The sequence below is a fragment of the Larimichthys crocea genome, chromosome XII (genome assembly GCF_000972845.2).
Source record: "Larimichthys crocea isolate SSNF chromosome XII, L_crocea_2.0, whole genome shotgun sequence".
NCBI classification, from domain to species: Eukaryota; Metazoa; Chordata; class Actinopteri; family Sciaenidae; genus Larimichthys; species Larimichthys crocea.
The window spans coordinates 1,427,658-1,443,893 of NC_040022.1; the positions used below are offsets into that span (position 1 = coordinate 1,427,658).

General features: G+C 41.9%; 2 protein-coding genes across 2 annotated transcripts; both read right to left on the reverse strand.

Annotated features, from left to right (window-relative positions):
- Positions 1–715: 715 nt before the first annotated feature.
- LOC104929519 (butyrophilin subfamily 3 member A3) lies at positions 716–5,779 on the reverse strand. Its single transcript, XM_010744057.3, has 10 exons — positions 5,596–5,779; positions 4,033–4,115; positions 3,554–3,652; positions 3,328–3,429; positions 3,110–3,244; positions 2,887–3,024; positions 2,735–2,786; positions 2,620–2,646; positions 1,739–1,765; positions 716–1,650 (listed from the first exon to the last, which is right to left on the reverse strand). The coding sequence occupies exons 2-10, from the start codon at positions 4,090–4,092 to the stop codon at positions 1,094–1,096; spliced, it is 1,197 nt and encodes a 398-aa protein (XP_010742359.1). The 5' UTR covers positions 4,093–4,115; positions 5,596–5,779; the 3' UTR covers positions 716–1,093.
- A 1,769-nt stretch (positions 5,780–7,548) lies between these two features.
- On the reverse strand, positions 7,549–15,104 carry LOC104929518 (uncharacterized). Its single transcript, XM_010744056.3, has 5 exons — positions 14,693–15,104; positions 14,254–14,363; positions 12,212–12,304; positions 11,824–11,994; positions 7,549–8,742 (listed from the first exon to the last, which is right to left on the reverse strand). Exons 1-5 carry the CDS (start codon positions 14,841–14,843, stop codon positions 8,581–8,583), a joined length of 687 nt encoding a protein of 228 aa, XP_010742358.1. The 5' UTR covers positions 14,844–15,104; the 3' UTR covers positions 7,549–8,580.
- Positions 15,105–16,236: the final 1,132 nt, after the last annotated feature.

Consider the following 16,236-nt stretch of genomic DNA (forward strand, 5'->3'; position numbering starts at 1 on the left):
ACTGAAGTTTTCTGGGCTTCAGGGAAGTTACCTTGCATGAATGTTAATCCAGCCCAAACTAAACATGTTTCTGTGTTTCAACATTAAATTTTAACAGCAATGATCAGTTAACTGAAAAAACTGCAGATGTCTTGAGAATTATTTTACATACTTTCCCCTAAATTTTAGCTTGACATATTTGCTTCATTTGTATCAGCATCGGATGAGCCACTTAAGACCCAGTTTTATTCTTTGGCTTTTAACCCAGCATGAGACTCTGTTTCTGTTTTTGCTTTATTATTATTTTAATATTGTTTATCGTTTATTATTGTTTTTATATTGTTCTTATGTTTTATGCCTTATATTTCATGTTCTATTTCATGTACAGCACTTTGTGTCAGCCGCGGCTGTCTTTAAAGGGCTTTATAAATAAAGTTGAGTTCAGTTGAGCCACTAGTGGACAAAATATCAGTCACTAGATCTACTCAGGTGCTGGTTCTAACCTAGTCATCTCCACCTTATCACTGCAGGTAAGTGGCGTCTTTAAGTTGATAATGTCTCGTGATGAGGATGTTGAAACGACTGCTGCAGACAGAAGAGACATGAAGGCGCTGACGTTGGTAACTGATACCACAAGTGTCAGTTACCAAAGATACTGTGTCTGCTCTTCTCTTTCTAACCTAAGCAGTGTGATTCCTCTCTAATGCAGTAATAAACAGACCCACAAGCAGACGAGTCAAGCCATGACGAGGATTTGGTTTATTTATTATTCACAGAAGTGCATTCTTAATGCAGGGTTAATATTGCACATTACATTACGGTAATACTACAGGTTTCCTTTAAAATATATGAAAATACATCATGTGTGTGTGTTAGCAAACAGTAGCACTACAGCTCTATAGTGAGGAAGAGGGTGCAACGATCACATTAAAGCAGTAGCAGCAGCAGCAGCATAGCGCGTCACATAGTCACATAGTGGAGCTATTTAATAGCACAATGATGGTCTTTTACATCAGGATCTCTGATTCCTCCCAGTGATTGTTACATAACCTGATTAGTTAGACTTTATTATGACATCTACTGGATTTTAAAGGAAGAGTTGGCCGAAGGAGACTCAAGACCAGATGCAGGGTGCAGGGCAGAGACAATGGGTCTTAGCTGCTGGAGACTTGATCACCAGATCCTTGATGATCTCCACTGTACCAAACAAGGGGAACAGCTTCTCATCGAAGCTCTCGTTGTAGGTGTAAATGTGGAGGTGTCTGTCCACGTCATAGAAGGACAGCTGGCCGCGGTCGTAGTCAAGGTAGATGCCCACCTTGCGGGGGATGAGGCCCGGTGGGAGTGCAGTGAAGGGCACCGTGAGTGCCTTCAGCTCGGTGCCCCTCTCCAGCCGCAGGGTCAGGTATCCTGTATCTGTGTTCAGGGACTTGAAGCCTTTCCTCAGGGCCGACTCTTTGGCCACGCCGAGCCTCCAGTCCCGCTCACCCACCTCCACTTCCCAGTAGTGGCGCCCGGATGTGAAGCCCTCCAACCCGACGGCGCACCACCAGCCGTCGAAGCGTTGGTGGTAGTTGGGGACATCCTTCCTCTCAAAGCCACAGCGCATCTTCTTCTCGTCGGTGATGAGCAGATCAGGATTGGCTGTGTCCTGATCCAGAGTCACCTCCACTAGAGGGAAACGTTAAGAGGTCTGAATCAGCAGACGGGTTCAGTAAAGATTATTCTGACTGATATTTAGATGAAGTGACAGCTGTACCTGCAGCGTCTGAGATCCAGTCCCACACTGCAAAGAACAGATACACAATCAGAGAGCTGCGTTGTCTGTACAAAGATATAAGCTGTGAAACCAGCATTAAAGGACCAAACAGACTGACTCACTGCGATGATGAAACCTCCTAAAAGCTTAACTGATGCAACATCTCAATCTATAAAGTCTTTATCAGGCAAACATCCCACAGAAGTGTATTCAAGGTTATTTGGTGATTAATGGTTACTATTCTTTTACTGATATTTTCCATTTGGAGCCACGATCAACTCATTTTACCTCTGCTTTCATATGTTGCCATCATAATTTAGCTGATAATTTATCGTGGATGTGCACACGCTATGTGGATGTACATAACTCAGTAGCAGGATGGCATTTCAATGCAGAACTTATGTTACTGGGTGTACGTACCATGGTTTGAGAATGAGTGCTAAAGGACATAACGTGATTCTGTGCCTGGTGAATATGTAGATATGGGTTTCTGAGTGTCTTGGATGAGAAGTGAAACATCTACTGCCCCAGATTGAACTCTTCTGAAAGAAAGATTACCTGGACAGCGGTGAACGTTCACAGTCTGTACATATGGGTGTTATTTTGTCTCTTAATTGCAGGTGGATTCGTCGTTTTATGTTTGTCTGCCTGTTTTTTGTTCTAATGGATGTTTGCCAGATGAAGACCTTGCAGATTGAAACGTCAGCATTTTTCCCCCCTTTGTATGCGGTTTATCTTGCACCTTGTAGCAAACTTAAACTACAACTAAATATATTTTTGCCAAAGAAATGATGGCCTACACATTAGAAAGATCATATGTTGGTGCAGCCAGCGTGTAACATGAAACCAGTGATGCTGGTTGTTGTGAATGTATCACTCACCTGGTTGAGGGATGTAGGATATGGCACCTGGAAGGAGATAAAACAAACTCATAAAGAAATGAAAGTCTCCAGATTTACAACAAAATTCAACTTCATTCAGTTTTAATTCACAAACCAATCTTCTGAGTCTTCTGCTTCCACATGAGCCACTGCTGCGGTATGGTGTCCTGCAAGGACACACACCGGACAGGTTTGTATTACACCTGATGAACTGCATACACGAAGAGTTAAGCTCCACACTCTGTGAACTGCTACGATGACTCCTACCTTATCTGGGCGCTGCACCATTAAAGTCCACATCACCAGCTCCATGGCAGTCAGCAGATTGGGCGCACGGCCCCAACGCCAGGCCGACTGCAGGTCCTCCAGAACCTTTGCCACGGGCTCCCCGGGCCAGACGCTTTGCTGCAGGAGGATCAATGTGATATATATTTTTTTGTATGAAGGAGCAGAATCAGGTGAGATTTGTAGTGATCTGTATTTTTCCCACCTCGGGCTGAGCTCTCAGGTCTTTGATCCAGGTGAGGATCACATTTTTGGCCTGCAGCAGGTCCTCCTCTTTGATCAGATCAGGCTGTTTGCCCTGATCCACCTCGGGCCAACCATCTGTCTGCATGGGCCTCTTCTGCACACAGAAACATTCATACATTTACTGAGCAACACTTTCTACATCTTGAGTAAGTATCATCATAGTCTGACTGTAAGCACCTTGCTCTCCAACATGGAGGCCCAAAGTATGATGAAGGCCCTGCAGAGAGAGGTGGGCCAGGTGTCGTCCAGGTTCCAGATGTGCTCTAGGACTCCTGATCTCTGCAGTGGGCAACACGTAGAGGGAAGGTTGGGGTTGGTGACAGGTAGATAGAGAGGTAAAGACAACCTTTCATGGTCTATTGGAATGTCTTAAACAAGTCTGGCTTAATGAGTGAATCGTTACCTGACACACTCGGCTGAGATCTCTAGCCAGATCGACCAGAAACAGCTGATCTTCATCCAGAGGCTCCCTCTTCTCATTCTGCGCTCTCTTGTGTGATTCCTGCAAGAAAATCAGAATGAATCTTTGCAAAACTGTTTGAAAAGTGAAGAGTTCTCATTTAAAAAGACATCCAGAGGACATTAGTGCTGCTTCACAAGTGCGGTAGTGAGTAAAAAGGTCAGACTCGAAAAGAGTTGGTCACTCAGCCTGATCAAAATGCACCTCGTGGCTCCGGCCCTGTCAGCAGAAAAAAGAAAGACACCCCTCCCCTACCAGACTCTCTGCCTCGATTCATCTCGCCGACAACTCCCTGCACACTCTCTCTCTCTTTTTATTAAATTAAACCAGGAAAAGGAGGAGAAACGCTACAAGATGTTGTCATGTCAACTTGTCTACGTTTGCACATTAAAACACACCAACGCTGCACCAAAACTTGATACCTTAATCTTGGCCGTTAAGGTTTTGGCCGGCTCCACCATGAAGTGAAAACACTGCATCATCTTGGCTGCTGTGTAATGGAGTCCTACAGTGAGTAACACAAATACACATTAGTATAGAAAACTGCATGATGATCCACGCTGTATTTAGATAGATAGCACAGTTCATTGATCCCTGAAGAGACATTTTAAATGTTACAGTTGCAGTTAGATGTATTACAAACACATGGCTTGAGATAGACACATTTAAGTGGCTATAGCATAAGAGAAGGAAGAACACAGAGCTCTATCTGTGTAAGAAATACATGAAACTCTGCCCACTATTTGTTCTTTTTAACAGCCTTGACAGCGGGATGTTACATGGTTATATTTACCTGTGCTGTTAAATCAGGTAGTTTATCACTAGAATTTAATAACTGGACACCATTTTTCAAAGACAAAATCGATTACTAGTTTTGCTCTCTCAGATTTGTCTCATCTACTGGTTTTCAGACTGGAATGGCGCTAATGTTTACTCCCAAAACACCAGTATGTCGTGTAAATCATTAAACACGTGATGGAAAGTTCATATGACCCCGTCGGAAAAGATAACACCTGTGTGTGATCACAACAAGCTTATTAAAAAGGTTGTTGTTAATCTCAGCAGAGATTAAAAAAAACAAAAAAGTACCCTTGGGTCCAATAGAACATTTACAGAGGCTGTTAGAAAACGTGACAGGCCCTGCACACTTTCAGCACCGCCTCAGCTGCTGTCAGACAGACTGTGTGCCCTTGGTTAGTCTTTCCCTACTGTCTTATTCACTCACTCTCTGCAGAGAAAAACACACAAGCCCAGTCTGAGTCGGCTGGTTGGCACTGGAGCAGTTAGCACGGCCAGTTTAAACAGGTTTTCATGCAGCCCCAGACTGAGGATGAATTGCTTGAATAAATAAATCTGTACTTGCATGCCACTTCTCCTCTTTGTTTAATGCTACAGTCTCATTAGACTCAGCCATGAAGAGCTCTGGATTGGTTATGAATTAAGTTACTCAGGTTAATTTTTAAAAATGGTGAAGCTTCAGGAAGCTGCAGCTGCAGACATTACTAGATATGCATCTAACCTGTGTGTGTGACTCATACATCAGATTTTAGTGCAATGTATGTATGCAGTGATGCTGATTCATGCAAAGCTGAAGGTTTGGAAATCACGTTTTTGAGCCTGAAAACAAGCTATAAGGGATTTAAAAAGGAAAATGCTCCGTCAGGCAAGTCTATTAATCTCGTGGGAAAACATGACCAAGCAGATTTTGCAGCGAGCGACCCAGTTAGAGGCCAGCTGATGACTGCGCATGAGGTAAACACACCTGCCGTGTGACTTTGCGGCAAACCCGGATTATAGATGCAGTGCGGCTCCTTTATGCACAGTGCAAACTTATTTATTTACAATTCCGCATGTGACAGGATGACATGTTTTATACATGTATCCTGATCGTGGTATCTCCCCTGCAGTGCGTCCTGCACAACAACAACAACACAGACAAATAACACAGGCGTTGGATCATGACGCGCGCATGACGCACGGCTTACCTTTGTCCTCAGTGGCTTGGTGAAGAAGTTGTCTTCTTCTCTCGCGTTGAAACTGAGCAGCCGCCCGCTGCACAAAGTGTTTAGTCTGTGTGCTGCAGTGCCTGACCTTGTTTACATACCCGACTGAGAATCGGCTTGTCGGGGAGGCTCGGTTTTCCCCGCCTGTGACGAAAGAGATTCGTCACTAGACAAAGCGCGCAGCCATGCTTGTGAGGTCGGTATGATTTAAAGGGAAAATCTCATCAACAGTGATTTCTCGCGGTGGAAAGTAACTAAGTACATTTACTCTAGTACTGTACTTACTTTACATTTTCTGCTACTTTCTTCTTCATCTTTGGTTCATATAATCACTGCTTGAATGTGATTTGAACAGTTCTATATCCCAGATTATAAAGTTAAAATCAAGTGTCAACTTTTGTGGTTGTAAAGCCAAGAGTGCCAAAAACTGCAGTTCCTCAAACGTCCACTTGAGGCTGGCTACAGAAGTGAGTCAGTCTCCATAAGTCCCTATGTTGAAATGTCCAACTTCACAGCAGAAATAAACATGTTTACAGCCTGGTACAAAAAACTGTTTTGGTCTGCTAATTTCCCTGTTCATGACAACTGTACTGAGTCTGAATTTATATACAACTCTTGTTCAAATTATATTAAGGCTTAAAATTATGTATAATTTACAGAGTGGCTGCTTTGACTGACAGGTGGGTGTCATTACAGATGGCTTGTTTGAGCAACCAAGCGTCATTCAGCTCGCTTCAGCTCCACCTTTTACTCCAACACTTACAGTCACTGATTATACTTATTAGGTCAGGCAATATATTAACTGAATATGTAACTCATTTCTGGTTTACAGCAAAGAAACTGTAAATTAAAGGTGATTGAAACTCATTCAAAATTTGAAACATATCTGGGGCTACAACTTTTTGTGCCGTGTCATTGCAGTTTGTTTTTTTGGGATCTTAATAGCGGCTTAAGACGAGCTGAAAGAAAAAGAGGTGACAAAAATAATAATTCAACACACTGTTTCTCAGACTATGGTACATGCACTACTGGTGCTACATGACCTCCCTCTAGTGGTACTTGCAGGAATGTCTGATTTTTTTTTTTTTTTTAATGATTAAATTAATTCAAAAACATATATCAAAATACAAGATACAAAAAAAAAAAATCATTGAATGAAAATTAACTATGAGATTGCTGTTTTTGCTGATTTTGTTTAAATATCACATTCATGCACATAGCGCATCAAGACATTCATAGAAATAGTAGAAGCTAAAATGTGATAGAATAGGAAAATGAGTGGTTCAAAAACACCAAACTGATAACATTATGTGAAGAAGTGCAGATTAGGAGTACACCATTACACCTAAATTAGTGATGACTCTTAAAGCAGCTCAGGATTCAGTAACAGTCAACAATAAATCATCTTTTTATTAGAAATAAATCTACATCTTGTGTAAACTGTTGGTATACGCTGCTGTATTTTACCAACCTGGAGAGCCTAATATTTTCTTAAGTGATGTGTTGTGTAAGATGTTTGAGATTTAAAAAGTATGAAAACAGAAACTACATGGACAAAGGTCTTTTGAACTTTCCTTTCTGTCTCTCACACACCCATCTGCCACTGACAGTATAAAGAATGGATGTCGTCTCCGTTACGTCATCCACAGGTTTTTGAAGAGCCGCTTTGAAGCTCAGATTGTGGAGGCAGTGGTCAAAGACGTGGATCACTGGTGGACCTGAGGCGAGCTGAATGACGTCTGAGTGCTCAAACAAGCCATCTGTCACAGCACCCACCTGTCAATCAAAGCGGCCACACTAATTATGCATAACTATAATCTTTAATATAATCCGAACAGGTGAGTTATATAATAATTCACCCTCAGTACAGTTGTCATTAACGGTCAAATTAGCTATAGAGATAAAACTGTTTTTCGTACCAGGCTGTAAACATGTTTATTTCCACTGTGAACTATGGAGACTTATACTGTAGCCAGCCTCAAGTGGACGTGTGAGGAACTGCAGTCTTTGGCACTTAAATAGACTTAACAGCCACTTGCCAGCCACACATACTGTATAGCAATGGAAATATAAGTACACTGTTGTTTGTTAAATATTCATGATGTTCCACAACAGTCGATCAACAAAACAATAAAAGCCTTTATATTTGTTTTCACATGAAAAACAAGGAGTCACTGATGTTTCTTGAATAAATACAGTACATGACAATGTGCAGGACAAACATTTGGTATGTAGGTTGCAGAAAATAACTTTGCGGGATCAAAAAAAACGAAACAGGTCTTGACAAGAAAACTCTCCATTATTTTCGTTCCATGTCACTCCTTTTGAACAGAGAGGATCAAGTGTTACATAAGAAAGTGAGAAATCATCACCAGAGTCCCATCTGGTAAGAGACACCTTTTTGTTATAGATATCCTTCTTTTAACGTCACTGAAGGCACTCTCATTAGCACTTTTTTTACATTCACCTTCTCACAGGTTGATCTCACATGCAGTGTGGCAGCCTACAGAAGCATCCTTTAGAGCAAACCCTTATCAAACATGTATCTGATAACCTTACCAACCAGACAATGTGGCCTCAGGCTCAGGAACAGCTGAATAAAAGACGAAAGCAAACAGACAAATATTCACTGACAAATAATTAACAAAGCAAACAGCAGTTCCCTTTTTTTGGTATGTTGTAGTCTTCAAGATGTACCAGCCACCTTATTTCATCGTCATTGTTTATATCCAGTGATTTTCTGTTAAGTATTTTTTAACATTCAAATGTGCACAGCCAGCCTGTCCTGAAGGTTGCGCAAAGTCCTCTTTGGTTGCTCCGTTATCGTCTGTCTCAGTCTTGAGGTATCTGAATCAGCTCGTGCGACGTGTGAAGAATCTAAAAGTGATCGATCTTCCAACACCCAAACTCTTTTGGTAACTCCAAATCCATGTACATAAATCTATTCATCAGGCAGCTTGATCAGCGTCACACAGGTAGAACAGTGCTGTTGACGTCAGAGCTGACTGGATGAGGTGTGTCGGGCCCTGCGTCGGTGCTCTGAGGAGGGAAGAGCTCCAGACTAGATGAGAGGATGTTGTATGGCAGCTCCATCGACTGACGGATACTCTCTTCGTATGTTGGAGGAGGCTGAAAGACGAGAAACAGAGTTGAAAATATAGAAAGTGGCCACTTTATTAGGTACAACTAAAAACTATATTATGCAACAGTTAGTTACAATCAATTTGATTGAACAGGAGTTCAAACAAGTGTTAGATTAATGTTACACCAACAGTCATGTGTCTTAGATTGTAACAAACCTTGCACAACAAGTAGTTGAGAAACACACAAGGGGCAACTGCTACAAACTGAATACGGGTAGCTGATAATAACCCTGATCTGTCACCGTCAGTAGCCAATACACAACCATTAATCAACAGCAGTCAACGTCAGACAACCTTATCATACTTAATAGCTACCTAGCGTTTCTCTACTGTTGACAAAATATTACAAAATAAACATATTTTCAGTTTGAATTAAACTAACGCTGCCTGTGATGTGCAGGAAAAATATTATACCAAGCTCCCTTTACAAAATATCACATTTTAACAATTAAAAACACAAGACAAGATAAATTAAGTCTTCTTGTCAATTCAATAAAATAAGGATAAAGATAAACTGTAAAACTGGCTTCCTGCTTTCTGTTTGGTGCTGAAGAGAGAGACGCTTCCTTCTGATAATATTAAACATTTTATCAGAACATTGAGATTTTCACCAAAGCGACTCTTATTTCATTGGCCTGTGGTAACAACATAGACCTACACGAAGCAGCTCGCTAGCTACTGCTCAGGAAATGTTCATATGTTGCTGAGTAAACAGATAAGTGGACACTGAGTGCAGATATTAAATGCATAGCTTTGGGAGAGATGCTGTTATATTAGGTTTCATCCAGCACAGTGAAGAGAAAACTTTAAAGCTGCTCTAATCGATTTTTTTTTTATGTGAACAATGGATTATAATCTGTTTTGCTATGTTTACATGAAAAATAATAAAAACAGATCAAAATGGATCATATGACTGTGTTTAATGTGAGAGGGGTCCCTCATGGGGAGAAAACCCACAGAGAATCATCTGAATCATCTCACTCTGCACTTCCCCTCAAGAGTTTCAGCCTTATGGTTTTGGTGTTTATGGCCGGCAGCTTTACGGTTTTGGGTCACTCTTTCATCTATGTCAATTCCAGCAATAGCATGCAGCTGTTTTCACTGTCAATACCTGCCAAGTGCCAAACAGCTGACAACTAGAGCTAGAACTAATGGTCTATATCAGTGTTCCTCTCCTCAAAGTACCTCCATCATGACAGACGTTAAAAAACAGTCAGCTATGTTTGTCTACAGACGGTTCACACAGGAGGCAGGTTTGTTCTTAATTAGAAGATTATTCATTGTTGACTGGTGTTGAATCCTGAACAGAACCAGTTCAAGAACCAGAGCTAATGTGGTGGGAAAAGGGGTATTCCTCATCCCACACTTCTTTTCTTGATATTTCCCATTTGACCACAAATGGCTTAGTTCATTTTACCTCCACTCACCATGTTACTATCACTGATCAAGGGTGTATGTGCACTGGTATTGCAGAAAATTACATTCCAACATAGTATTTTGGCTCCAGTGACCACCACAAGAAGGTTGTGTACAACCAGTGGTACACGTACCACAGTTTAAGAACCAGTGGTGTATACAGTTGAGCATTTAGCAGCTAAAGAGCCAGATATGTCGTTCAGTAGATGGTGGAGACCAAAAAAACAGAGCTAAAAGAGAGTAAATATTTGACTTGGACAGAAACACGACTCTAAATCTGTCTGCTGGATGTGTAAATAGAATTGATTAATTGATTGGCTCGCTTTAAACCTTGAGGAGAGTTCCCGTATTGAGATTGTTACAGAGATTTCTATTTTTACTAGTAATTATAGAGCTTTTCCTGTCTAATATAATTGTGTGAAGCCATTTTAGGCTATCACTGTGATTTACACACATAAAAATAAACTATGCAAGTCAGAAACAGTGTAACCACTAAAGGTGATAACCAAAAGAAAAACATCAGAAGTAGAGAGACAGAAAATGTCCCAGAATAAGTGACTTGTCTGATATCAATCCCTAAAAACAAGTTTATAATAAGAAATATGTTTTTTTTATTTACATTACCAATTAATCTGTCTCCTTACCGGATGGCTGGAACATATTTTTTCTCCAATTCATTATCTCTCTGATCACATTTGGCAGATTCACACTCCCTGACTGAGTCTTCTTATCTTTTAATTGCTTGGGGACCCTCGGGTGACAAGAACGACCCTACAACAACCCTGCCCTCTGTTTGACACACACACATACACGCACACATTACCAGGCCACAAAGTTTTACTACTATCCTGCCTCAGGCCACCGGACACACAGGGGGAAATCAAAGGGGCTATCATCTGAACTCATACAGCCTGAAAGAGGATGGCAACTTTTCAGTGACTAGTGTTGGGTGACTGGAAAGTACCTTCAGAAAGGGAGGTTCCCACATTGCATGTCCGCCTCTTGTGTCCTGATAATGTGACATGGACAAGTGTGTGTGTGTGTGTGTGTGTGTGTGTGTGTGTGTGTGTGAAGATGGGCAGTCATGCTAGCGAATGTTTAATTAAGGAAAAAAATGGGAGGTCAAAGAAGAAAAAACAGTAGAAGACAGGAGCACAAAGCTGCATTCCCGGGCAGTGTTTGCACTCAGGATGCAGGCTTTAATTATGTTTGATGTGCCTTTTTCTCATTACCTTGTTTGCTCAAGCGTTGTGGGAGTCAAAAGCTCAGCGAAAGATCAACACGGTAAAACCCCGAAACGCCGACCGCCAGCACAAGTCAGCAGTGAGCATTAGATGAGCTGATAGCACATCCTGTTTACGGCGCACTGAATGCGGTCTAATCTTTGAACAAGCTCTTGTTACAAGATTGTATGACAGCGTGGTCATAATAAAGAGCCTGCTCCTTCTTATCTTCATTCATTGCGAAACTACAGCTGAGAGGCCTCCATATTAAAAAAACTGTTTTTATGAGCTTTGTAACTGTAACAGGAGTAAAAACTTCTTCTCTTTTTTCCAGGCTTAACAACCGGCACCTGAAACACTTCATTGTTAAAGCATATGTGACTGTATCAAGTGCTGTGACACAGTCTTAATCCCTGATTTATCCCTACCTCGGTCACAATGGGTCCATTGAGGCCAAAGCGATCTGCGATCATCATGTGGATCTGCCTCTGGCGGTCCTTCTTTCGGACGCTCTCGTAGGAGGGGAGCCTCGGCATGGGGGCTTCCAGCGTGGGGAGGCTATAGCTGGAGGGCAGGCCAACGTAGAACAGCTGACCCGCCTGCTGAGACACGAAGGCCCAAAGACAGAGAGCAAGTTGTGAGGGACAGGAAACAGCTTTTATGTGCTGATGATTTGTGGGCAATGGTCCTGATATAACTCAAGACCAATCGACCCACTGATGTGTGCGCTGTCCATAAGTGTCTTTATCTACTGGAAAATTGATGCTTTGAGCAGCCAATATTAGATGATGCCAGCGCTCTAATGGGCTCTCTCACCTGAGTGTTGTTGTCATCCATGATCTGAGTCTGCTCCAGGCAAGAAGATCCCACCAGCGTCTGCCTGCTGCTGTAGTACTGAGGTGGAGCATCCTGGAAAAACAGGCAGCAATCAGCGTCAAAGTGTGTCTCGGGGGAGACTGGGCTCATATTTTAACTAGTTGTTCTACACAATGGTTCCTTGTTGTTCTGTCTAAAACAGCAATTAGTCAGAAATCCAGTCATTTCAGCCCAATTGACCAATTTTCATGCCTTGTTTGATCACTGTAGACGCTGGCTGTTTTAGCAATACCATAAATTATCTAATCAATAAAGACGAACACCCTCCGATTTCCGTGCCTCCTCCCTGTCCCACCCCCTCTAAAACAAGACCTGTCACAGTCTCACTGTATGAGGTGCAGGAATCCTGGAAGAAAAAAGAAAGGGCCTGCCAGGAAAACTAGGTAATTGCTTTGGCTCTAAATGAGTCTCCTTTGTGTGGAGAACAATGTGGTGTCCTACTGTGGCATCAGAGTCCCTAGGCAACAAACCACACCGTGTGGTCTTTCCAGCGTCTCTCTATCCCCCTTGTAACTGCAGCAGGTACCTCTTAACGAGCACACTCCAGTACACATTACGGCCTCGTATGTGATTTGCAACAACTTGTTGCCCGACTGAGATTTAAATACAGAAGTCAGGACGGATGATAGGAGGAAACAAAAGCTGAAGTTCAGCACGCAGCAACACTGAGTAGTACTGAAATTTCAGATTTATCATTTTCCCAGGCTAACAATGACATCACTCACACTTTAGAGTGACGCACTCCTTCGACCTTTGCCATAACCCTCACTTCATTTCAGCGAGAGAGAGAGACGACACCAAAAAGGTGATGTCAAAGGTCACTTTCCCCTCAGTGGTTTGTACTTTTAAGAGCCCCCAAAAAAAGTCCTCAGGAAAGAGAAAAAAAAGAAGACTTGTCCTTTTGTCTCCCGCCATTGATTCAACCAGTGTGAAAAAGCACAACCGTGTAAAATCAGTGTTGAAGTCGGGGGAGGACCCCAGCAGCAGTGTGCCTTTTTCACCACCACAAACCTAAAGGAGATCCATTGTCCCTCTTGTGTCCCCAACACCCACAGTGGGGTCTGCCCACTATTCATGGCGCAAACTGAAGCAGGGAAAGGTATGTGACTATGAAGTTGAAGACATGAAATGCCCCACGGACACACAAAAGAAGACTTTTTTAATCACATATATCTGAATATCTCTTACATGAAATGAAACTACAATACGGGAGCAGACTTTGGCACTCTGACCATCCAGCCAGCGTTATCTTATCAGCCACACAGTGTATGGATACAGCTGTACCTACAGGGCAGCACAGTCCAGTTTGTACCAGAGTAACACTCTGTTAGTTCCTCACAGGCAGAGTTTCTCCATTAAAACCACAGCCTGAGCACAGCTTCCTGTGTTGAGACGAGGGGGGGGTGAGGTATGAGTTGTGTCTCTGCAATCCGAAGATAACACTCAAACTTCACCCCTGGGACTCAACGAAGGTGAGAAACAAGCGAGGAAGAGGAAGTGGAGAGAATGGACAGCCAATGAAAAGTCAGTGGCGTGTTTACGTTTCCTTTTTCGCCTCATCCTGAACCATCGCCTACAGCTTCACGCACACAGATGGAGAGATATGTGTCCGATTCATGTCACAAAGATTGGGTTGTTTTGCTTAAAAGTAAACTGGATTTGCAAAGATGAACTAGCATCGGTGTTAATTCTGTCCAAGTCCATTAGAGTTACTGTGGCACCCTCCCAGAGATATCTCTGCAGGGCAGTTCATTTAACTGGGGCAAATCCATCTGCTGACAATGATCATATCAAAGTTTATTCTAGTCCTTTTTCCCCACTGCCATGCAAATTGAATCTGACACTTCTTAATGGCGCTTCACTGGGTGAGCACAGTGTCTTTGAGCCTCTCTCTCTCTCTCAACAGCTGAACATACAGGTCAACAGAAAACTCAACACAAAAGCCACTTTCTCTTGTTTTGTTTCTCTCTAAAAGAGCTTACCATGTCCGCATGTGGCCCCTGATAGGAGCGCAGTTTGCAGCACTGAGGATCCTTGCGGTAAATAATGGACAGCAGCACCACGATAACCACAAAGAACACCAGAGAAGAGACTGAACAGAGAGAAGGAAATGTTTGTTAATCACAGTTTGTCCTTTATGGCTCAGTCATGTGAAACAACTTGTAAAAGAAGAATGAACAGGACAGTTTTAACAGCTTAAATCTGTGAATTTAGTGAATAAACTTTTGACTGACAATCTGTCTATAATAGTAAAATATCTGGTTTCCTGTTGTAATTACTGGTTAGATGTTTGATTGACAATCAAATTAGCTTCTAGATTAAGAGCAAATACTGAGCAAGCAGCCACATCTCATAAAGCATGTCCAGCAGCCATCTTCTTTATTTTCTTATATTTTTAAGCAGTTTTAAGGTTTAACTTACAGGATGCAGCGACCACTGTGAGTTGATCCGATGTCATTTGTGATGAGGGAAAGGTTGGACTTGCAGTTGTGGACATTTCTTCTGTGTAAACTGTCAATGTTCCCTTCAGAAATCCTCCTGAACTCACCAGACTCAGCGCAAACGCTTTCATCTTACAGCATCACGGACAGACCGGCTGTGTTAGCTCCTTCTTCATCGTCTTCTTGTGCGGACAACCAGGGTGACAGTCCACATGAGAGTCGGGATCAAACTCTCCTCCTCCTCCTCCACCTCCTCCTCCTCCTTCTCTCGGTAAACAGACCACAGCGTGTGTGATGATGATTATGAGCAGCCCGTGAAGGCGCACTGACGCCCTGCGTGACGTTGCGCGCAGCAGTGTTTGGTTTATGGTTCGGCACCGACAAGTCCATCAGACTATGGACAGATTATTTAGGATAATTCACATGAACTGATTTTTAATTCACATGAACAGGAGAGATATTTGAGTTTGAAAAGCTCCCAAAAATATCTGTAAAACTGGTTCATATCTGTGCGTAATTTAAACATCCATCTGATCAAAATCCAAATTCTCTCCAGAAACTAGATGACTGCTGCTCCCTCCGCCGTCTATAAATAATCCATCCAGACCAGTAGGTTAACACACTGGATGCCTGAGCTGGACTCCCGTTACCTTGGAGACCGTGGGGGTCCCGTCCGGACACGATTTCTATACAGACAAAGAGGGACAAAAATGTAGCATTAGTATTCATGGATGGAAAATATGCAACTCTTTTTCAGCTGACACTGCCTTTAAATCATTGCATCTTTAAGGACTCTCAAGCATGCAGGTCTGAGCTAAAATTAGAGAACGTGCTGACATGAGAAATTTATTGATTTTGTTAGAAGTGGACGTGACCTTGATCTACCACGAAGACACCCAAACTCTTAAAAGTAGCATCAAGAACCTGCTAAATTCATATGAGGGGGCTCTAATCATGAGAAATAAAAAGAATACAGATGATTTTAACAAAAAAAAAGTATTTTACTGTGATGTTTACTGTGATGTTATGATAAAAACTTCTGTAGAAAAAGTTCTGCAACATCAAATATGAGTTCATTTGCGGTCCTCAGAGAATGAAAGAGTTCAGAAACATTACACCATAAGCACAAGTCTTTTATATAATTTATTCATAATTCTACAATATGCTCTAAATTCAAGATCCAACACATTAAAGTAAAAATGTTTTTTTTTTCTTCCTTAAAATGGTCCTAAAATGTTCAAAATTAGATGTTTAATGTTTGAAGTAACATGTTAGTTCAAAAGATAGAGAGGAACTTTATGTTAATTTATGATCAGAAATTATGCTTCACTTATCGTGATTAACATCTTGAAGGCTAGTGTTGTAGGATGGGTTCTGTACCAGACCATTTTTTTTAGGATGTAAGAAAGGCTGTAGTTAAAGCTGCAGTGAATCACAGTTTAATGTACAGCCTTAATGTTGAAGTTTTTCTAAATTGTTTAATTTAGAAGTTTTTTTGAGGTCTGAAGAACTATCACAAGAAAA